Source organism: Calidris pugnax, unplaced genomic scaffold, assembly GCF_001431845.1.
Source record: "Calidris pugnax isolate Ruff unplaced genomic scaffold, ASM143184v1 scaffold270, whole genome shotgun sequence".
Classification (NCBI taxonomy): domain Eukaryota; kingdom Metazoa; phylum Chordata; class Aves; order Charadriiformes; family Scolopacidae; genus Calidris; species Calidris pugnax.
Window position 1 is genome coordinate 157,020 of NW_015091277.1, and position 15,204 is coordinate 172,223.

Genomic DNA, 15,204 nt, shown 5'->3' on the forward strand with positions numbered 1-15,204 from the left:
TGCTGTGACTCTTCTGCTGTGACTCTGCTGCTGTGACTCTTCTGCTGTGACTCTGCTGCTGTGACTCTTCTGCTGTGACTCTGCTGCTGTGACTCTTCTGCTGTGACTCTGCTGCTGTGACTCTTCTGCTGTGACTCTGGCTTTGTCTGAGACCCTGAAATAGCATCTAACTTTGCATTTCCTCAGCGTTTCTGTCCTATTCTAACTGACAGCTGGTTCTGCCTGCGGTGTGCTGCTGGCCCCCATAAGGAGGGCAGGCTGGGAAGCTCGTTTTGTAGGGACAATCTCAAAGCAGACAAAAGCTGAAGACGGGAGGCAGTGACTAATTCCCAGCTTTATATAAATAGCAAGGGGAAGAGATGAAATGCAGGCAGGGCAGTGACCTGGAGCATGAGGCCATGGAGGTGGTAGAGCAGTGCTTGGGGGCAGATGAGCTGGGAGAGGACGGGGTGACACGTTCAGCTCTCATTTGAGGCTGGATGTGTCTGTGCCTCTGTCCTGTGTGTCCTCCCGGAGGGGATGGACAAAACCACGTGAGGATCTGGATCAGCTACGAACCGATATGCAAGTCCTGCATGTCTCATGTCCTCTGCCCGGGTCAATGCCTTGGGCAGCACCCAGAGCACTAGAGAGGGGTTTGCTGAAAGGAAAAAGGTTGTATTTTTGTGTGTATGTGTAAGAGGAAGGCAGAGGACCTGTGGATTGTGGGCTCTGGAGGCAGCATGGTAAGGGTCTGGTGGGCTTTGAAACCACAGGAACCAACTGGCAGGCTCTGATTGCCTCCAGGATGCTGAGTCCTGATTAGAGAAAGTCAGGACAGGGCTGTCATAGGCTGTCAGCATGAAGCACAGAGTGTAAATGGACACAGAGAAGGACAGAGGCTGGAAGGGTTGAGCTGTCTGTGTCCTCGTTGACATTTCTAGACACTGCCACAGCGCTTGCAACACCTGCAGCATTCCCTTACGCATTGGCTATAATGAAAAATACAGTTAACCCCTTTCTTGGAGGCTTCCTTCCATGGGACGTGGCATTGGAAGGCTCTAAGGTGGCCAGGTTATCTCCTTAAGCCCTGTCACACTCGCAAATGCTAGCAGGGATGTTGCTACTCTTAGCTGTCATAGCTTTTTGCAAGACCTGAGCACTGGGGATCCTGTGAATAAGGAAATTAAGCATTTCCCCTAGAGAGGGTGCAATTTCCTTACTGCCTACGTATCGTGCATGCTTTGGAGAGGTAGCCAAGCACTTTTCAAGTTCAACTGCTTGAGCATCGCTCATGGTGCACTGACTACTGATGCAACAACCGTGTCTGGGGCTGTGGGTGTAGATCTGTGCACCAGCAACCTGTGGGGGACAAAAAAAACCCTGGTGGGAGTTGAGTACAGCTGAGAGCAGTGTGACGCCACCAGCCCAGCAAACGTTTGCTTTGAGGTTCTCATCCCCGAGCACTGACTCTAGGAATTAGTAAGAGTACGATTACTTGGGCTGTTCTTGATATGAATCTCACCAGAGACAAAAGCGAACATCTAAATATATATGTTATATAAATAATAATAATAAAAAAAGCCCTATGACGCACAAAGCATGTAATCAATGGAGCAGAGTACTTTCCCTTGAAACAGTGATGTTCCCATGCATGGCAGATAGAGTAGTTGCATTGGTCAAGGTCAGGTTGGATGGGGCTCTGAGAAACCTGATCGAGATATCGAGGTGGTGGAGCGAGTGCAGAGGAGGGCAACGAAGCTGGTGAGGGGGCTGGAAAACAAATTGTATGAGGAGCGGCTGAGGGAGTTGGGGCTGTTTAGTATGAGGAAGAGGAGGCTGAGGGGAGACCTCATCACTCTCCACAACTACTTGAAAGGACACTGTAGAGACGTTGGTGCTGGTCTCTTCTCACAGGTAATTAGTGACAGAATGAGAGGGAATGGCTTCAAGCTCCAACAGGGTAGGTTTAGATTGAACATTAGGAAAGAATTTTTCACCGAAAGAGTGGTCGGGCATTGGAACAGGCTGCCCAGGGAGGGGGTTGAGTCACCATCCCTGGCTGTGTTTAAGGGCCGTTTAGATGCAGTGCTAAGGGACATGGTGTAGGGGAGGACTTTGTAGAGTAGGGTAGATGGTTGGACTCGATGATCCCAAGGGTCTCTTCCAACCTAGACGATTCTATGATTCTATGTCCCTGTTCATGGTAGGGAGGCTGGACTAGATGATCCTTCGTATTCCCTTCCAACCCAAACCCATTCTTTGATTCTATGATTGGAGCCAGTCTAATCCTTTGGAAGTCCATGTTTGGTGGAAAGAGGACCTTTCTCCTGGGTGAAGGCTGCAACCAGCTCAGCATCCCTGCAAGTGCTTGTTTGAGATGCATAGAAAAGGGGAGGGTAATATCTACCTTTTCCAGCATGCACAGAAGCACTAGCTCCCTGCCTGGGACTGGTTTGCTGGCTCCATAGGATGCTCAAGATAAACCGATTTAGCTTGGCTGGGTTTCAACTTCGCAGAGGTCTGTGAATCAATTTTAAGGTTGCGCTTGCAGAGGTTATGGTTCTTTACATTTCAATCATTCACAAAAATCTAATCAACTGGGCTCCAAATAATCTGCTACTGCTTTTGTCCTTGTATGGCTTTTCTTACCGATAGCTCCAAATACATTTGCTTTTAGTGGTGTGGGAGAAAACTGCACAAGGAAATAAAACTTGCAAAGTAATTAAACTTCTCAGTCTTGTTGAGTAACAAGCCGGAGATGTTGGCAGGACTGGGAATAGATCTGATTATCATTCCTCCTCTCAGTAGCCAGAGGATATGGTTAATTATTAAATTGCTTGTTAATGTATTGAAATATTGCTTGGCATATTTAATTTATCTCTTTTTTTTTTTTTTTTCTTTCCCTTTCTCTCCCCCTTTTTTCTTTTCTCCTCTTGCTGAAGGGCGCTCCCAGGACCTGATGGATTTCTGATACCTCGCTCCTGAGGGGCTGGAAGGAGCATGGTTAAACACCAACCGCTGCAGTACTACGAGCCACAGCTATGTTTGTCCTGTCTGACGGGGATCTACGGCTGCCGCTGGAAACGGTACCAGCGGTCACATGATGACACCACCAAGGTGAGTAGTTGACCGCGTCACCTCTTCCCGATGACATCGGATTGCGGATGGGTCTTGGTTGAAAGTGCTGGATATTTGATTGTTGTTGTTGTTGTTGGCTTGGATAGACCATGGAAACCACTGAACCCATGGCTTGGAGGTCTGTGAGAAGTTCTCACCACATGCATGGTTGATGCAGCAGATGGGCATGGTTAGCTGGTGGTGGTGCTCAAAGGAGTTGAGTGTTTGGCCAAATCCAACCGTATTTTCCTTTTGGTACCAGGGAGGCTTCTGTTTTGCTCCTCGTTCTGTGTCTTGTTGGTTTGCTTGTGTGTGTGTGGCTGAATATGCAGGAACAGTATTTCTGTGTAGTCTCTAGCTTCTGTGTGTGCAAAAATAAGTTTGTAGGTAGGGAAAAGCGGTAGGAGGTGAGAACTCGCTGGGGATAAATGGGGGAGCTATTAGAGGTGACTTCCTTCCCCTGGATAAATGCAGTTTTTAATGGCTCTGGCAGAAGGAATCCAGGCAGTGAGGCTGGACTTGATGTGTTTATAGGAAGAAAAGTGAAAAAACTGCTGTCAAAGCTGCCCTACTGCATCTTTTGGGTAATGGTTGTTGTCTATTACTGTTCTTCTGTGCTTTCAAGTTGTCTAGTTTGGGTTTTTTTTTTTTTTTCCAGTGTGCTTACTACTTAGAGAAATAAAAAAAAAAAACACAAAGCAAAACTTAAATCTCATTTTTCCTGGCAATGACCCCAGAAGATGCTTTCACTGCTTTTTGAGGGCTTAGTTTTGCTCCGGTGACTGTTAGCTGTTCTGTTTTTGTTTTTTAAGCCTATAACCAGGGATGTTCCTGGCTGTGGAGTGCTGCTTCTCTGGAAAAAAAGAGGCTGTTAAGGAGAAAACACTTCTGGGCGGCAGATCTCCTGCCAAAAAATGCTCTTGGTTCTGAATTGGATTGATTGTTGGTGGTGCAGCTTGGCCAGGAGCTCCCATGGGAATTGAAAAGTCATGGCTTGCGTTTGTGCAGCGTAAAACAAATTTCCTTTTGCAAAGTAGAAATGTTTGTGCTGTTTTTCTTCCTCTCTCACTCTGGCCAGCTTAGTCTGAGTGACCGCTTCTGAGCCAGCAGAAGTTTCCTTTGAGCAAATACCCGGGCACATCCATAGTGGAGGGTGTATTTGGGTTTTTAAGACTTTGTCAGGAAAACAGTGGGACGTAATGTCTTGGCATGTGTGCGTGTACTAACTTAAAAACTCAAAATGTCTTATTCCTCATGTCTTATTAACCAGAATGTTATGCTGCTTCCCTAAAAATCCATAGAGAAATTGCCATTGACTTAATGTTATTTTTTTCTCAGTGAAACCTGGCTGCGCTTGAACTGATTTATTTTACCAAAAAATATCAGTGGCAGCCTTCCAATTCTACTTACAATTTCAACTGTTTTTCTTGTGCTACAAAGGAATTTATTACGTTTAAAATATCTGAACTAGGCTTAAAAATATGTTCAGTCTGAGAGTCGGTCTTATTAAGGTCTGCAAGAGGCCTCAAATTCCACTTTGTTGAATAGAGAAGTGGAGATAACTTTGGTCTTGCAGGAGAAAAAGAAGGAAGACTAAAATTAGCTACAGGCTATGCAAAACCAAGGTATGAAGAATCTGTTCCCATCTTGCTGTTGAAGTGCCTCGCAGGTGTTAGTGCTGGAATGAGCGATTGTAGCACAGTGTTTGGAGGGGAAAATGCAAATAGAGGCTAATTCTTCTCTGTTGGGCAGGTTTATTTACATGTTCTTGAATATGGCAGAGAATGGGTGGGAACTCTAGGATATGAGTAAGAGATGAGTGAGAAACCTCTTTAGATGCCAAATAGTCCTTGGCTGATTGAGCATTGATCTCTGGCCTCCATGAGAGGGCTTTCAGGGTGGGTGGGGAAAATTGCCAAGATCCCAAGGTAGTGGATGGAGATGGGAAGTTTTACATATGCTAATTGTCTCCAGCTGATGTATTCCAGAATGGTTTGGGTTGGAAGGGACCTTAAATAACATCTAGTTCCAATGCCCCTTCTGTGGGCAGGGACACCTCCCACTAGACCAGGTTGCTCCAAGCCCCCTCCAACCTGGCCTTGAACCCCTCCAGGGATGGGGCAGCCACAGCTTCACTGGGCAACCTGGGCCAGGGTCTCACCACCCTCACACCAAAGAAGTTCTACATAATACCTAGTCTAAATCTTCCCTCTTTTAAAGTCACTACCTCTCATCCTATCCTGATCAAAGGTCCCTCCCCAGCTTTCCTGGAACCCCCACCTTGAGGGACTGGAAGGGGCTTCAAGGTCTCCCCAGAGCCTTCTCTTCTCCAGCCTGAACACCCCACCTCTCTCAGCCTGTCCTCCCAGCAGAGGGGCTCCAGCCCTCCCAGCATCTCCATGGCCTCCTCTGGCCCCCCTCCAACAGGTCCATGTCTCTCCTGTGCTGAGGCCCCAGAGCTGGAGGCAGCACTGGGTGGGGGGGTGTCTCCCCAGAGCGGAGCAGAGGGGCAGAATCCCCCCCTGGCCCTGCTGGCCACGCTGCTGGGGATGCAGCCCAGGATGGGGGGGTTTTCTGGGCTGCCAGGGAATGTTGCCAGCTCATGTTGATCTTCTCATCCACCAACATCCCCAAATCCTCCTCCTCAGGGCTGCTCTCCAGCCATTCTCCACCCATCCTGGCTTTGTCCTTGGGATTGCCTCCACTGAGGTGCAGGACCCTGCGCTTGGCCTTGTTGAACCTCATGAGGTTCGCATAGGCCGACCTCTTAAGCTTGTCCAGGTCCCTCTGGATGGCATCCTGTCCCTCCAGCATGTCAACTGCTCCACAATGTTTAGATGTATCTCTAAGGGATTTGCCAAGAAAGTACCATACCATAACTTGGGTGCCTCTTTGCTTTACCCAAAGGTGATGTCATTTTGATGACAATACTGATTTATTGCCCTGTATCTGACCCCATGGTAACATCTCAGCCACTGCAAGCCCAGAATAGAGCCAATTCTAGTATAACCTGTGGTTTTCTGAACATGGTTTCTATTAAAAGTATGGTATATTTGAGAGGTTTTACGTCTTGCAAAAATCTAGAGCTACTTGGGAAGGAAGGAATAGGGTATGTCCATGTTATGATTGTACTCTGTGATTATCAGAAAGCAAGGCATGTATTCAAAGAGCAACTTTTTTTTTTTTTAGAGTAGACTACAGCATAGTTATCTCCTTTCTTTTTAAAAGATCAAACTTTCCGGAATAAAAGGCCTTCACATAAATTTGGGTTACGACCCAACCTCGTGTCCTTGAAATCTTCTGCTGATGACTGTGAGTGTTTGTTTTCTGAATTGTGCTGCAGCTCAACAGCCAGAGTTTTAATGATTCCTCTCCTTTTCCCCCAGATGTATGCAGAGCAGGCTTTCTACTACACATTAAAAATTTACATGAAAATGAGAATTTTAATTGTAAGCTTGAGTTCAAGGTTTTTTGGGAGACTGCTTGCTAGAATTGTAATTATCTCTTGCTTTCCTCTGACCTTTTGAGAATTGAGGAGGGGGGCTGAAGGTACCCAACCTGCGTGCTTGGTCTCCTGTTTAAATTTTGAGCAGCTGCAAAATTCCTTTTTCTGTTGTGCACCTTCAGCTTCTATGGCAGGATTCCCTTTCATGTTTTTTTAAACTTTTAATTTTTTTTTTTAAATGAAAGGCATATAGAAGAGGTAGAAATGGTCTTGCTGAGATCTAGACTATTATAATCTCTGTAGCTGGTGTGAGGAAGCAATTTCTGATCAAACTACAGCTTGTTCATCAGGTATTCAACCAAAGAAGTTCTTAGGAAATCAGTGCGTCATCTTCAAAGGGCTCCATCACCCTGAACACTGAAACTGTGGGTAAATAAGCTTTGGCTTGTAGTTGCTCTATGTGCTTTTAAAGGTCTTTTAAAGTTCAGATGGCAGCTTCCAAGGTAGCTCCCAGATTCCACAACCCTGTTGATGGATTGCCAGCAATTAAACAGAGGGAGAGCGGCACTACTAATTGCAGTGTGTAAACACAGGGCTCTGTGCACAGCTTGTGTGCTTCACCCGAAATGAACCGCTGCTGGGTATTACAACACCAGAATAGCTCTTGCTCCAGGGGCAGAGTCCAGACTGCAGCATCTCTTAAAATCCACCCAGGGATGTTGCAGGATCGGTATCCGCGTGGGAGATGTTGATGGGTTGCATCGTATAAACATGAAGTTAAATCTATCAACTGGCTTTGTTCAGGATTGCATTTTTTTTTTATTGCTTCCAAACCCATGTTGTCTGTACACAGCAAATATCACACCTGGGAAATCATCCTGGGTGGGAGCAGGGGAAGAGATATTCTGCAGAAGAAAATTGCAGTGATATATTTTTTTTTAATCTATGTAACAAACAAAAGAAGTCACTTTTATTGGCTTTTTTTTTTGTTAGGCTTTTTTTTTTACCAGTTACTCTGTGCTGAAAAATTTTGGGATCTTTATTTTCTTTATCTTATTTAGTTCCCTGTCAAATAGGATAAAATACTATCTCCAGTTGCAAATGGCTTTGGCTTCTCGGCTTAGAAGCAGATGTAGTTGATACTGTACTTCCCAACCATGAACCCTTCTGACATACGAGTTGAGGCAGACAAATTGTAACAGAGAACTCTTCTTGTCTTCCCCGTTTCCTTTGGAAGCTTCCCATGTTTACAAAACCATCTTTTGCTTCAGAAAATTGCCAAGAAGAGGCAAGGATAGGTGCCTGGTTTGGTTACCTACAGTAGGAAGGGCCATCATCACCTGGGAATGAACCCAAAATTGGCAGGTTTAGATCCCGGGTGTCTGAAATGGCAAGATCCCTGTGATTTTCTTCTCTTCAGTGTAATCTACATTTACATGGAGAGCTCTTCATGAGCTTTCTGTGAATGGTGCACTTCATGGTACTTGTACAACCTCTTTTCTTCCTCCCATTTCTCTTGTAAACTCCCCCGAGATGATGTGGGTGAAAGGAGCAGTATTAGTCATGAAATCTTGTATATACAGAAATCCCACTGCTTTCTGAATGCTCTAATTCCACAGGTGTTAAACCTGAGCATCAAATAAATCACATCCTTGTTATGAACCTGGAAAGAGGGTGAAACTGGAGCTAATGAGATGCATATCCAAGCTCAGGACTGGATTTCTCTGAAAGCTTTGGAGGTGGTCAGGACTGATGGTCAATGAAACATGGGGTTGCCAGGTTGGATTACGGGTATAACAATGTTTTGTTGTCCTTAAAAGCACAGAATCTCAGAATCTTCATGATTGGAAGGGACCTTTGAGATCATCTGACTTGATGATCTCAACTTGTTCAGAATCAACAACTTGTTCAGAATCCAGCCAAAAAAGATTCCTCTTATCTTTCAATATGGATTTTTAAGGCTGATGCATATATGAACACAGCCTGATTAAAGCCCTTGGGCTTCCCAGAAACCTCATGTAAGGGCCATGAAGATGTTCAGAGGGCTGGAGCACCTCTCCTATGAAGACAGGCTGAGGGAGTTGGGATTGTTCAGCCTGGAGAAGAGAAGGCTCTGGGGAGGCGTACGGGAAAGCTGGAGAGGAACATTTTACAAGAGCATGTAGTGATACGATGAGGGGGAATGGTTTTAAACTGAAGGAGGGGAGATTTAAACTAGATATTAGGAAGAAATTCTTTGCTGTGAGGGTGGTGAGAGCCTGGCCCAGGTTGCCCAGAGAAGCTGTGGCTGCCTCATCCCTGGAGGGGTTCAAGGCCAGGCTAGATGGGGCATTGAGCAATGTGGTCTAGCGGGAGGTGTCCCTGCCCATGGCAGAGGGTTAGAACTAGATGGTCTTTAAGGTCCTATCCCACCTAATCCATTCTAGGATATTTTTAAAGCTTGTTTTTGTGCATCCAAGGCATTGCCCCCTTTCTTTCTCAGAGATCCCCATTAGTTGCTAATGGGAGCAGCACAGGGACCTGGTGCAAGAGCTGGAAATGCTGGTTGCTTGTACCCACCAGCTTCTGGTGTTGGGAGAGCTACTTCTGCAACCCCTGCTTCTAGAACTGCTGTTGGGTACCATTTCCCCACTGCTGTACTTAGACTCTGTTTCTATGTACAAGCAAATAACCTTGTTTTTTTTTTTTTCAGTTGTCCCCTCCCTGAACATGTGTCCTTGCAGGTTGTCTTCTCCCCACCTGGTGTGTGGCTCCTCTGTTCCTATCAGTCCCTGATGCAACCTTTCCCTTCCTTCTTTTGTCCTCTTCTGACAGTAACATTCAGTAATTGCTGCAGAGATGTTTCCTCGTTGCTGTTGGTCTTTGGGCTTGCTGTTCTCATCAGTGAGGAGCTGTCAAAGCCCGGGGCAATGCCTGGTGGTGTGTCAGCTCTTCTGAAGCCAGCAGCAGATGCTTCATAGTTCGTGGAGTTCAGGAGCTGCTGTGTTACGCGCTGATGGATCACAGTTTGAGGCTCTTTGGTACCTGCTCAATAAAAGGGCAGCATTAGCTGGATATTACAAGCTCCTTGGCAGCACCTTGGGCCAGGAGCGTTGCTTCATTCACCATCCCTCTTGATAAATGGGGCTTTTATACCTTTTCCAGGGAAAATACCAAGAAGTGTTATCAACGCCTTCCTGGGGCTGCTGTGATTTAGGGCAATAAAAACTTAATAGGGCTTGGCAGTGTGCCTCAACCTTCCTGACCGGAGGCCTCTGCAGCAGATGGGCACGCTCAAGTGGGAGGGAACTGAAAATTTCCTAGGCCAACCAGTTCTCGCTCAGCACCTTCCAGGTACCTCCCTTCTCTTCCCAGTATAAAATCATAGGATGGTTAGAGTTGGATTGAACCTTAAAGGTCATAGAGGTCCAACCTTTGCCATGGGCAGGGACACCTCCCACCAGACCAGGTTGCTCCAAGCCCTGTCCAACCTGACTTTGAACACCTTCAGGGATGGGGCAGCCACAGCTTCTCTGGGCAGCCTCTTCTAGTGTCTCAGTTTCTTTTTTTTGTGTTAATAAATGGAGTTGCTAATATTCAGGAAAAATACCAAAGTCTGTAATCAACACACCCTCCTATATTTAGTGTGTGAAGTGGCATAAATCCCTCTGCTGGCTTGGGAGTTTTTTCTCTGTAACTGGGTAAACTGAGGCACAGAAGTCAAGCTGTTGAGACATGACTTGGTGGTGGCCACCACTGGTGAATTTTGAATGCCAGGAATCATCTTAACATGGACACTTCTCCCTGGTACTGGTGAATTCACTCAGGGGCTTCCTGATGGCACCGGCTGTTGCCTGTTGGTTTGGAGATGAGGAGCTAGGGACAGGATCTTGTGTGATGCTGTGGCCAATGCCACCAGGAATCACAGCTAATATGGGTTGCAGTTATGTTCTCCGTGACTTGAATTCATCTGCCTGAAAATTCAGGCTCTGGGTAATATTGTAAGTGCCCCCTGAGCAGGGCTGACCATTTTTTAGGTGATTGATTAGCTCATATAGCAATGGCTTACAGAATTTCTGATACTTTGTCATTACTACTTTATTCAGAGACCTTGAAACGATCCATGTGTGAGCTCCTGGTGATAAACGGCCAGGCCAGCCCCCCTCGGAGACACAAAGGTGCCTTGTGACTTTTCCAACATTATGGGCCTCCGGGGTTTTATTCTGTTTGTGGCATTTCCTTGTTATAGCTGCCAGATGTGCTCCCTCCAACTGTTCTTTCTTTATGCGTTGTACTAATTACGTGGGTGAAATATTACTCACTGGAGCCCCTCATCCCTCCTTCATCCTGTGCTCTTTGACCCTCTCAGATATAGCAGATGCTGGTTCTCCTGTCCTCCTTGAAGCCCCTGTGTGCATCTCCTTGCCTTAAAGTGTAGCTGGGGAGGGTGAGCTCAGTAATACTGAATGTCAGTGGGCTGTTTGCATAAAGAAACCCATTTAAGACACACCAGAAAGTCCCTAAGTGGTCAGAGAAACTCCAAAACCACAGCATAGCAAACCAAAAGAAGACTGTGGGGATGGACCTTTACCACCCCCAGTTTTCATCTTGGGTTGCAGTGGAAACCAACCTTGAATTAACAGCTTAAACTGGGGATGAATAATTAGTATGCAGCCTGTGTAGGCAAGTAGACCTGAAGACTGATGGTCAAGTGTTGTCTGTGCAGAAAAGAGGCTTTGGGCTGTTGAGGAGGGGATGGGGAAAGAAATATGGGATTGACACCTCAAAGCTAGGGAAGGATATAGGGATAAAAAGGACCTTTAAAGATCCCCAGACAAGCCAGGACAAAGCTGGATTTCTCCTGTTTCTGATATTCAAGAAATCTCCATGTTTATTTTGTTGTTACTGCAGCAGCAGCCAGAGGAGTTGGGTCTTGTATTTTTTTTATATTTTTTTTTTTTCTTCCCCTTTATCTTTGGTTTCCAGACAGAAGACTAGGCTGCCTGTGCTTCCCAGGAAATCCATTACGTGTTATCAGGGGGTTTAGCCAAGCCTTTCCTAGAAAGTATTTGGAAAGCAATGACTTCAAACTTGCCATGTTCAGCTTGGGGAACAAGAAAGGCTGAGAGCAGATAGGGTTGATGCCTTGAAGCTCTTGAAGATAAGCACTGCTGAAGGAGGAAGCTTTAAAGGCTCAGATGGTTGGCTGTGAGGGCATTGGTTTCTGACCTGTTAATGGAGTGAGCTTGTCCAGAGGGAGATGGGGTCAGAGTTTGAGGGTTTCCAGGGGCAGCTGATGGAAGAGGTGGGAGGAAGCTGCAGCCCATTGCCTTGTGCCCTGTGCTGGGAAAGCTGAGCTGAGACTTGGAAGTTGTGGCTGTTGCCAAAACAGCAGCCAAAAATGACCTCAGGTGTTCTGCTATAGATTGAGAGGTGTTCACCCTGATCATTTTCCTTGAGGTTTCTCTCTCTCTCTCAGTTCCTCGTTGGTTGTTTATGACTCTGCCAGCGTTTCCATGACAATCATCCAGGTTTTGGTACTTGGAGAAGAAAAGGCTCAATGGATCTATTGCTTCCTGATGCAGCATGTCTCACCTTGGATACTGCAGTGTGAGACTTGCTGAGCACGTTTGATTCATATTTTTATTTGTATTACTAAAAAACTTCAAGGCTTTACTCTTGGGCTAGGACTGCACTATGTTTTGAACATTATACACTCATGCATGAAAAGGTAGTCCCTTCCTAAAATCACTTTAAGCTTTCTGTGTAACAGACGAAGTAGATAGAAGCTGGTGGAGAAATATAACAGCCTCAAGTTGCACCAGGGGAGGTTTAGGATGGATATTGGGGAAAGAATTCTGCAATGAAAGGGTTGTCAAGCCTTGGAAGAGGCTTCCCAGGGCAGTGGTGGGGTCACCATCCCTGGAGGTATTTAAAAGCTGGGCAGACATGGTGCTGAGGGATATGGGTCAGTGGTGGGTTTGTCAGTGTTGGGTTGATGGTTGGACTCAATGATCTGAAAGGTCCCTTGCAACCTTAACCATTCTATGATGCTGTAATACAAAGGTGCTCTCTTAGTCCATTGGCCAGCTACAGAGGTGTTTAAGGCAGAAGATATTTTAGATGATGCATCTCTCTACCCCTTCCTACCACCTGCCAAGTGGTTGCACGGAGCAGTTAAGGGAACCCAGCCAGGAGCACAGCCCCCCAAGATTTCTGCTCACAATACTGCTGCTGTGTTATAGAGGGTGACAACACCAGCATAGTTGGTACTTAAGTTGGATAGGGTAGGATGAGGAGTAATGGTTTTAAACTGAAAGAGGGGAAACTTAAATTAGATATTAGGAAGAAATTCTTTGCTGGGCAACCTGATGCAGGTTGCCCAGAGAAGCTGTGGCTGCCTCATCCCTGGAGGGGTTCAAGGCCAGGTTGGAGGGGGCTTGGAGCCACCTGGTCTGGTGGGAGGTGTCTAAGCCCACGGCAGGGGGGGTGGAACTAGATGAACTTTAAAGGTCCCTTCCAACCCAAACCATTCTATGATAAATGCTGTTTTGGCATGCGTTGGCTGTTGCTGAGCTATCAATACTTGCTCTTGCATGGGCGTGTTGTGGTCACAGCAAAGACATGGGGACTTCTGGGACATGTGTAAGAGTGGTGAAAATAAATACAGCAATGTGCAGAGCCAGATGTATCTCCCTGTCTTTTCTGCCCATAGCATCATTTCAACATCAGCAGTGCTCACTTAGCAGGATAAAAATTTGGAGAGAAGCTGTAATGGAGATTAGTAAACCAAATTGCCCCTTACAATTTAAATAAATGCTTCACACAGATGCCCTGGTTGGTGTGTGGTATGAGAGGTGAAGGCAGAGCATTTGTTGTGGCCCATGGGGCAGCTGAAGATGCTCATGAGAAAGCAGCAGCATCATTGGAGGGGCTGCACCACTCCTCTCCTTTTGGACATGGTGGCTTTACATCACAAATCTCCTAATCCTCTGTTTCTGGGAGAAAGTACAAATGAGATATCAAACTCTTCCTAATGAATTGGGCGTTTGCTGTTAAAATTTATTCCCTTAAAGTGAAATGTGAATGATTCAAGATGGTCCATCTGGTTAAAAACATCCCATGGCCTTGAACTGAGGTTTCTGATGGCTTGGTTGTTTTTTTTCTTTTGGTCCTTTTGTGGAAAGACAAATGAGGAGCTGTGATCCATTGACATAATGGATTGCTGTGCTGTGTCTGATAAGTGTATTAATTCACTTTATAATGAAATATCCTTGTAATTCCCGCGTGGCAAGAGCTGTTAAATGACCTGAACAAATGACCCGAGCCACGTTGGTGTGATGTATCTGTGTGACTATAGGCTTTGGAGATGGGACTTTGCTGGGTCTTCAGTGCTAATCCCCAGGCGGCCAAAGGTCACTGGTCACACAAATTGCTTGCTCTGCTGAAAACCACTGTTAGGGGATGGGCGAATTTACCCTTTTCCATGCGGTTTCGATTTGTTAATGTTCATGACTGTAGGCCTGAGGACGTGGGAGTTTTTGATGGAAAGAGGCTCTTTCAGGCTGCTTTGATTGAAGGTTGGATGCTGCACACTGGACATAAGTGAGCTGAATCCCCATGAAGTGATGTGTCCAATTACATTGGAGTCATGGGCTAAATGCAGGAAAATCCAATAGTTGGATTAAATACCATATTTTTTTCCCTTTTTAAAAAGAATTTTCCCCCAATGCTTGGAATTGAAAGCAAAACTACCCTGTTTTCAGGGCTTTACACATCACTTAAACATCCTTTAAACCTGCCTTTGAGCTCTTCATTTTGCAGGGAGGCTGTGAGGTGACACAGGGGGGATGATTGGGCAGGGAAGGAGTTTGAGATACTCGTAGCTGCACGTGGACATCTCACCCAGCCTCCAGTTCCTGCTGCAGGTTTTGCTGAGCTCCCTTTGGTGTCTCACCATTGAGGTTGCTCTGCCTTGCAGGAATTGTGCTGCCTGTGATTGTGGTCTTGCTCCCTCATGAAATCTGGGTTTTTGGAGTCAGGGAGAAGTGCAGACCCGTTGTGTCTGGGATTGCAGGTGGTTCTCCTGGGAGCATGGGTGCCACTCAAATATTGTCTTGCTCAGTGACGTTTGAATGCTGAAACACCACTCAAAATTTCAGCAGTGGTGGAAATTTCCTATCAGTAGGGAAGGTGAAAAAGCAGCATTTCTCCCAATTTTTTCCAAGGCCATCTGCCAAAGATCTTGTATGAGGTGTGACTGTAGCCAGCCTTCAAGCCTGAACTGAATTTATCCAGGGCATTGTGTTGTTATAAAGTGGTTTTTCTCTCTTCTATCTAATTTTCCCTTCACTATATATTCCCTAAACCAAGTTTGTGGCCAACTGAGCCAGGCAGGAATTGCATTTACTGTGCGTGGTGCCATCAGACCAGGCTTTGCAAAGAGCTGGGTCTACCTGGGAATGGCATGTTTTAGCCTTCATTAAAGAGCAAGACCTCTCTTAGGCTGGACAGGAGTCCTGTGGTAGACTGGCAAGGAACAGAGAGGTTTTCTAGCTTTAGAAATTGCATTTTGCCTGCTTATTGGTGAGACCCATGTCCTTAGATGGCGCCTAGGAAGGCTGGGATGAACCAGCCACATAGCAAGGCTTAGACAGGTGAGCCTACAGAAGACCATTGCT

The 15,204-nt window shown here is 46.1% G+C and overlaps 1 protein-coding gene across 4 annotated transcripts in view; it reads left to right on the forward strand.

Annotated features, from left to right (window-relative positions):
• GDPD5 (glycerophosphodiester phosphodiesterase domain containing 5) overlaps positions 1–15,204 on the forward strand; it is a 240,729-nt gene that overhangs the window by 110,598 nt on the left and 114,927 nt on the right. For 3 of the 4 annotated variants that reach the window (XM_014960612.1, XM_014960613.1, XM_014960611.1), the window contains exon 2: positions 2,925–3,099. In XM_014960612.1, the coding sequence (XP_014816098.1) occupies positions 2,983–3,099 (117 nt within the window). In that variant the 5' untranslated portion in view covers positions 2,925–2,982. Of the gene's footprint in view, positions 1–2,200; positions 2,501–2,924; positions 3,100–15,204 lie in introns of those variants that run through there. The other variant, XM_014960610.1, reaches the window with a different exon arrangement.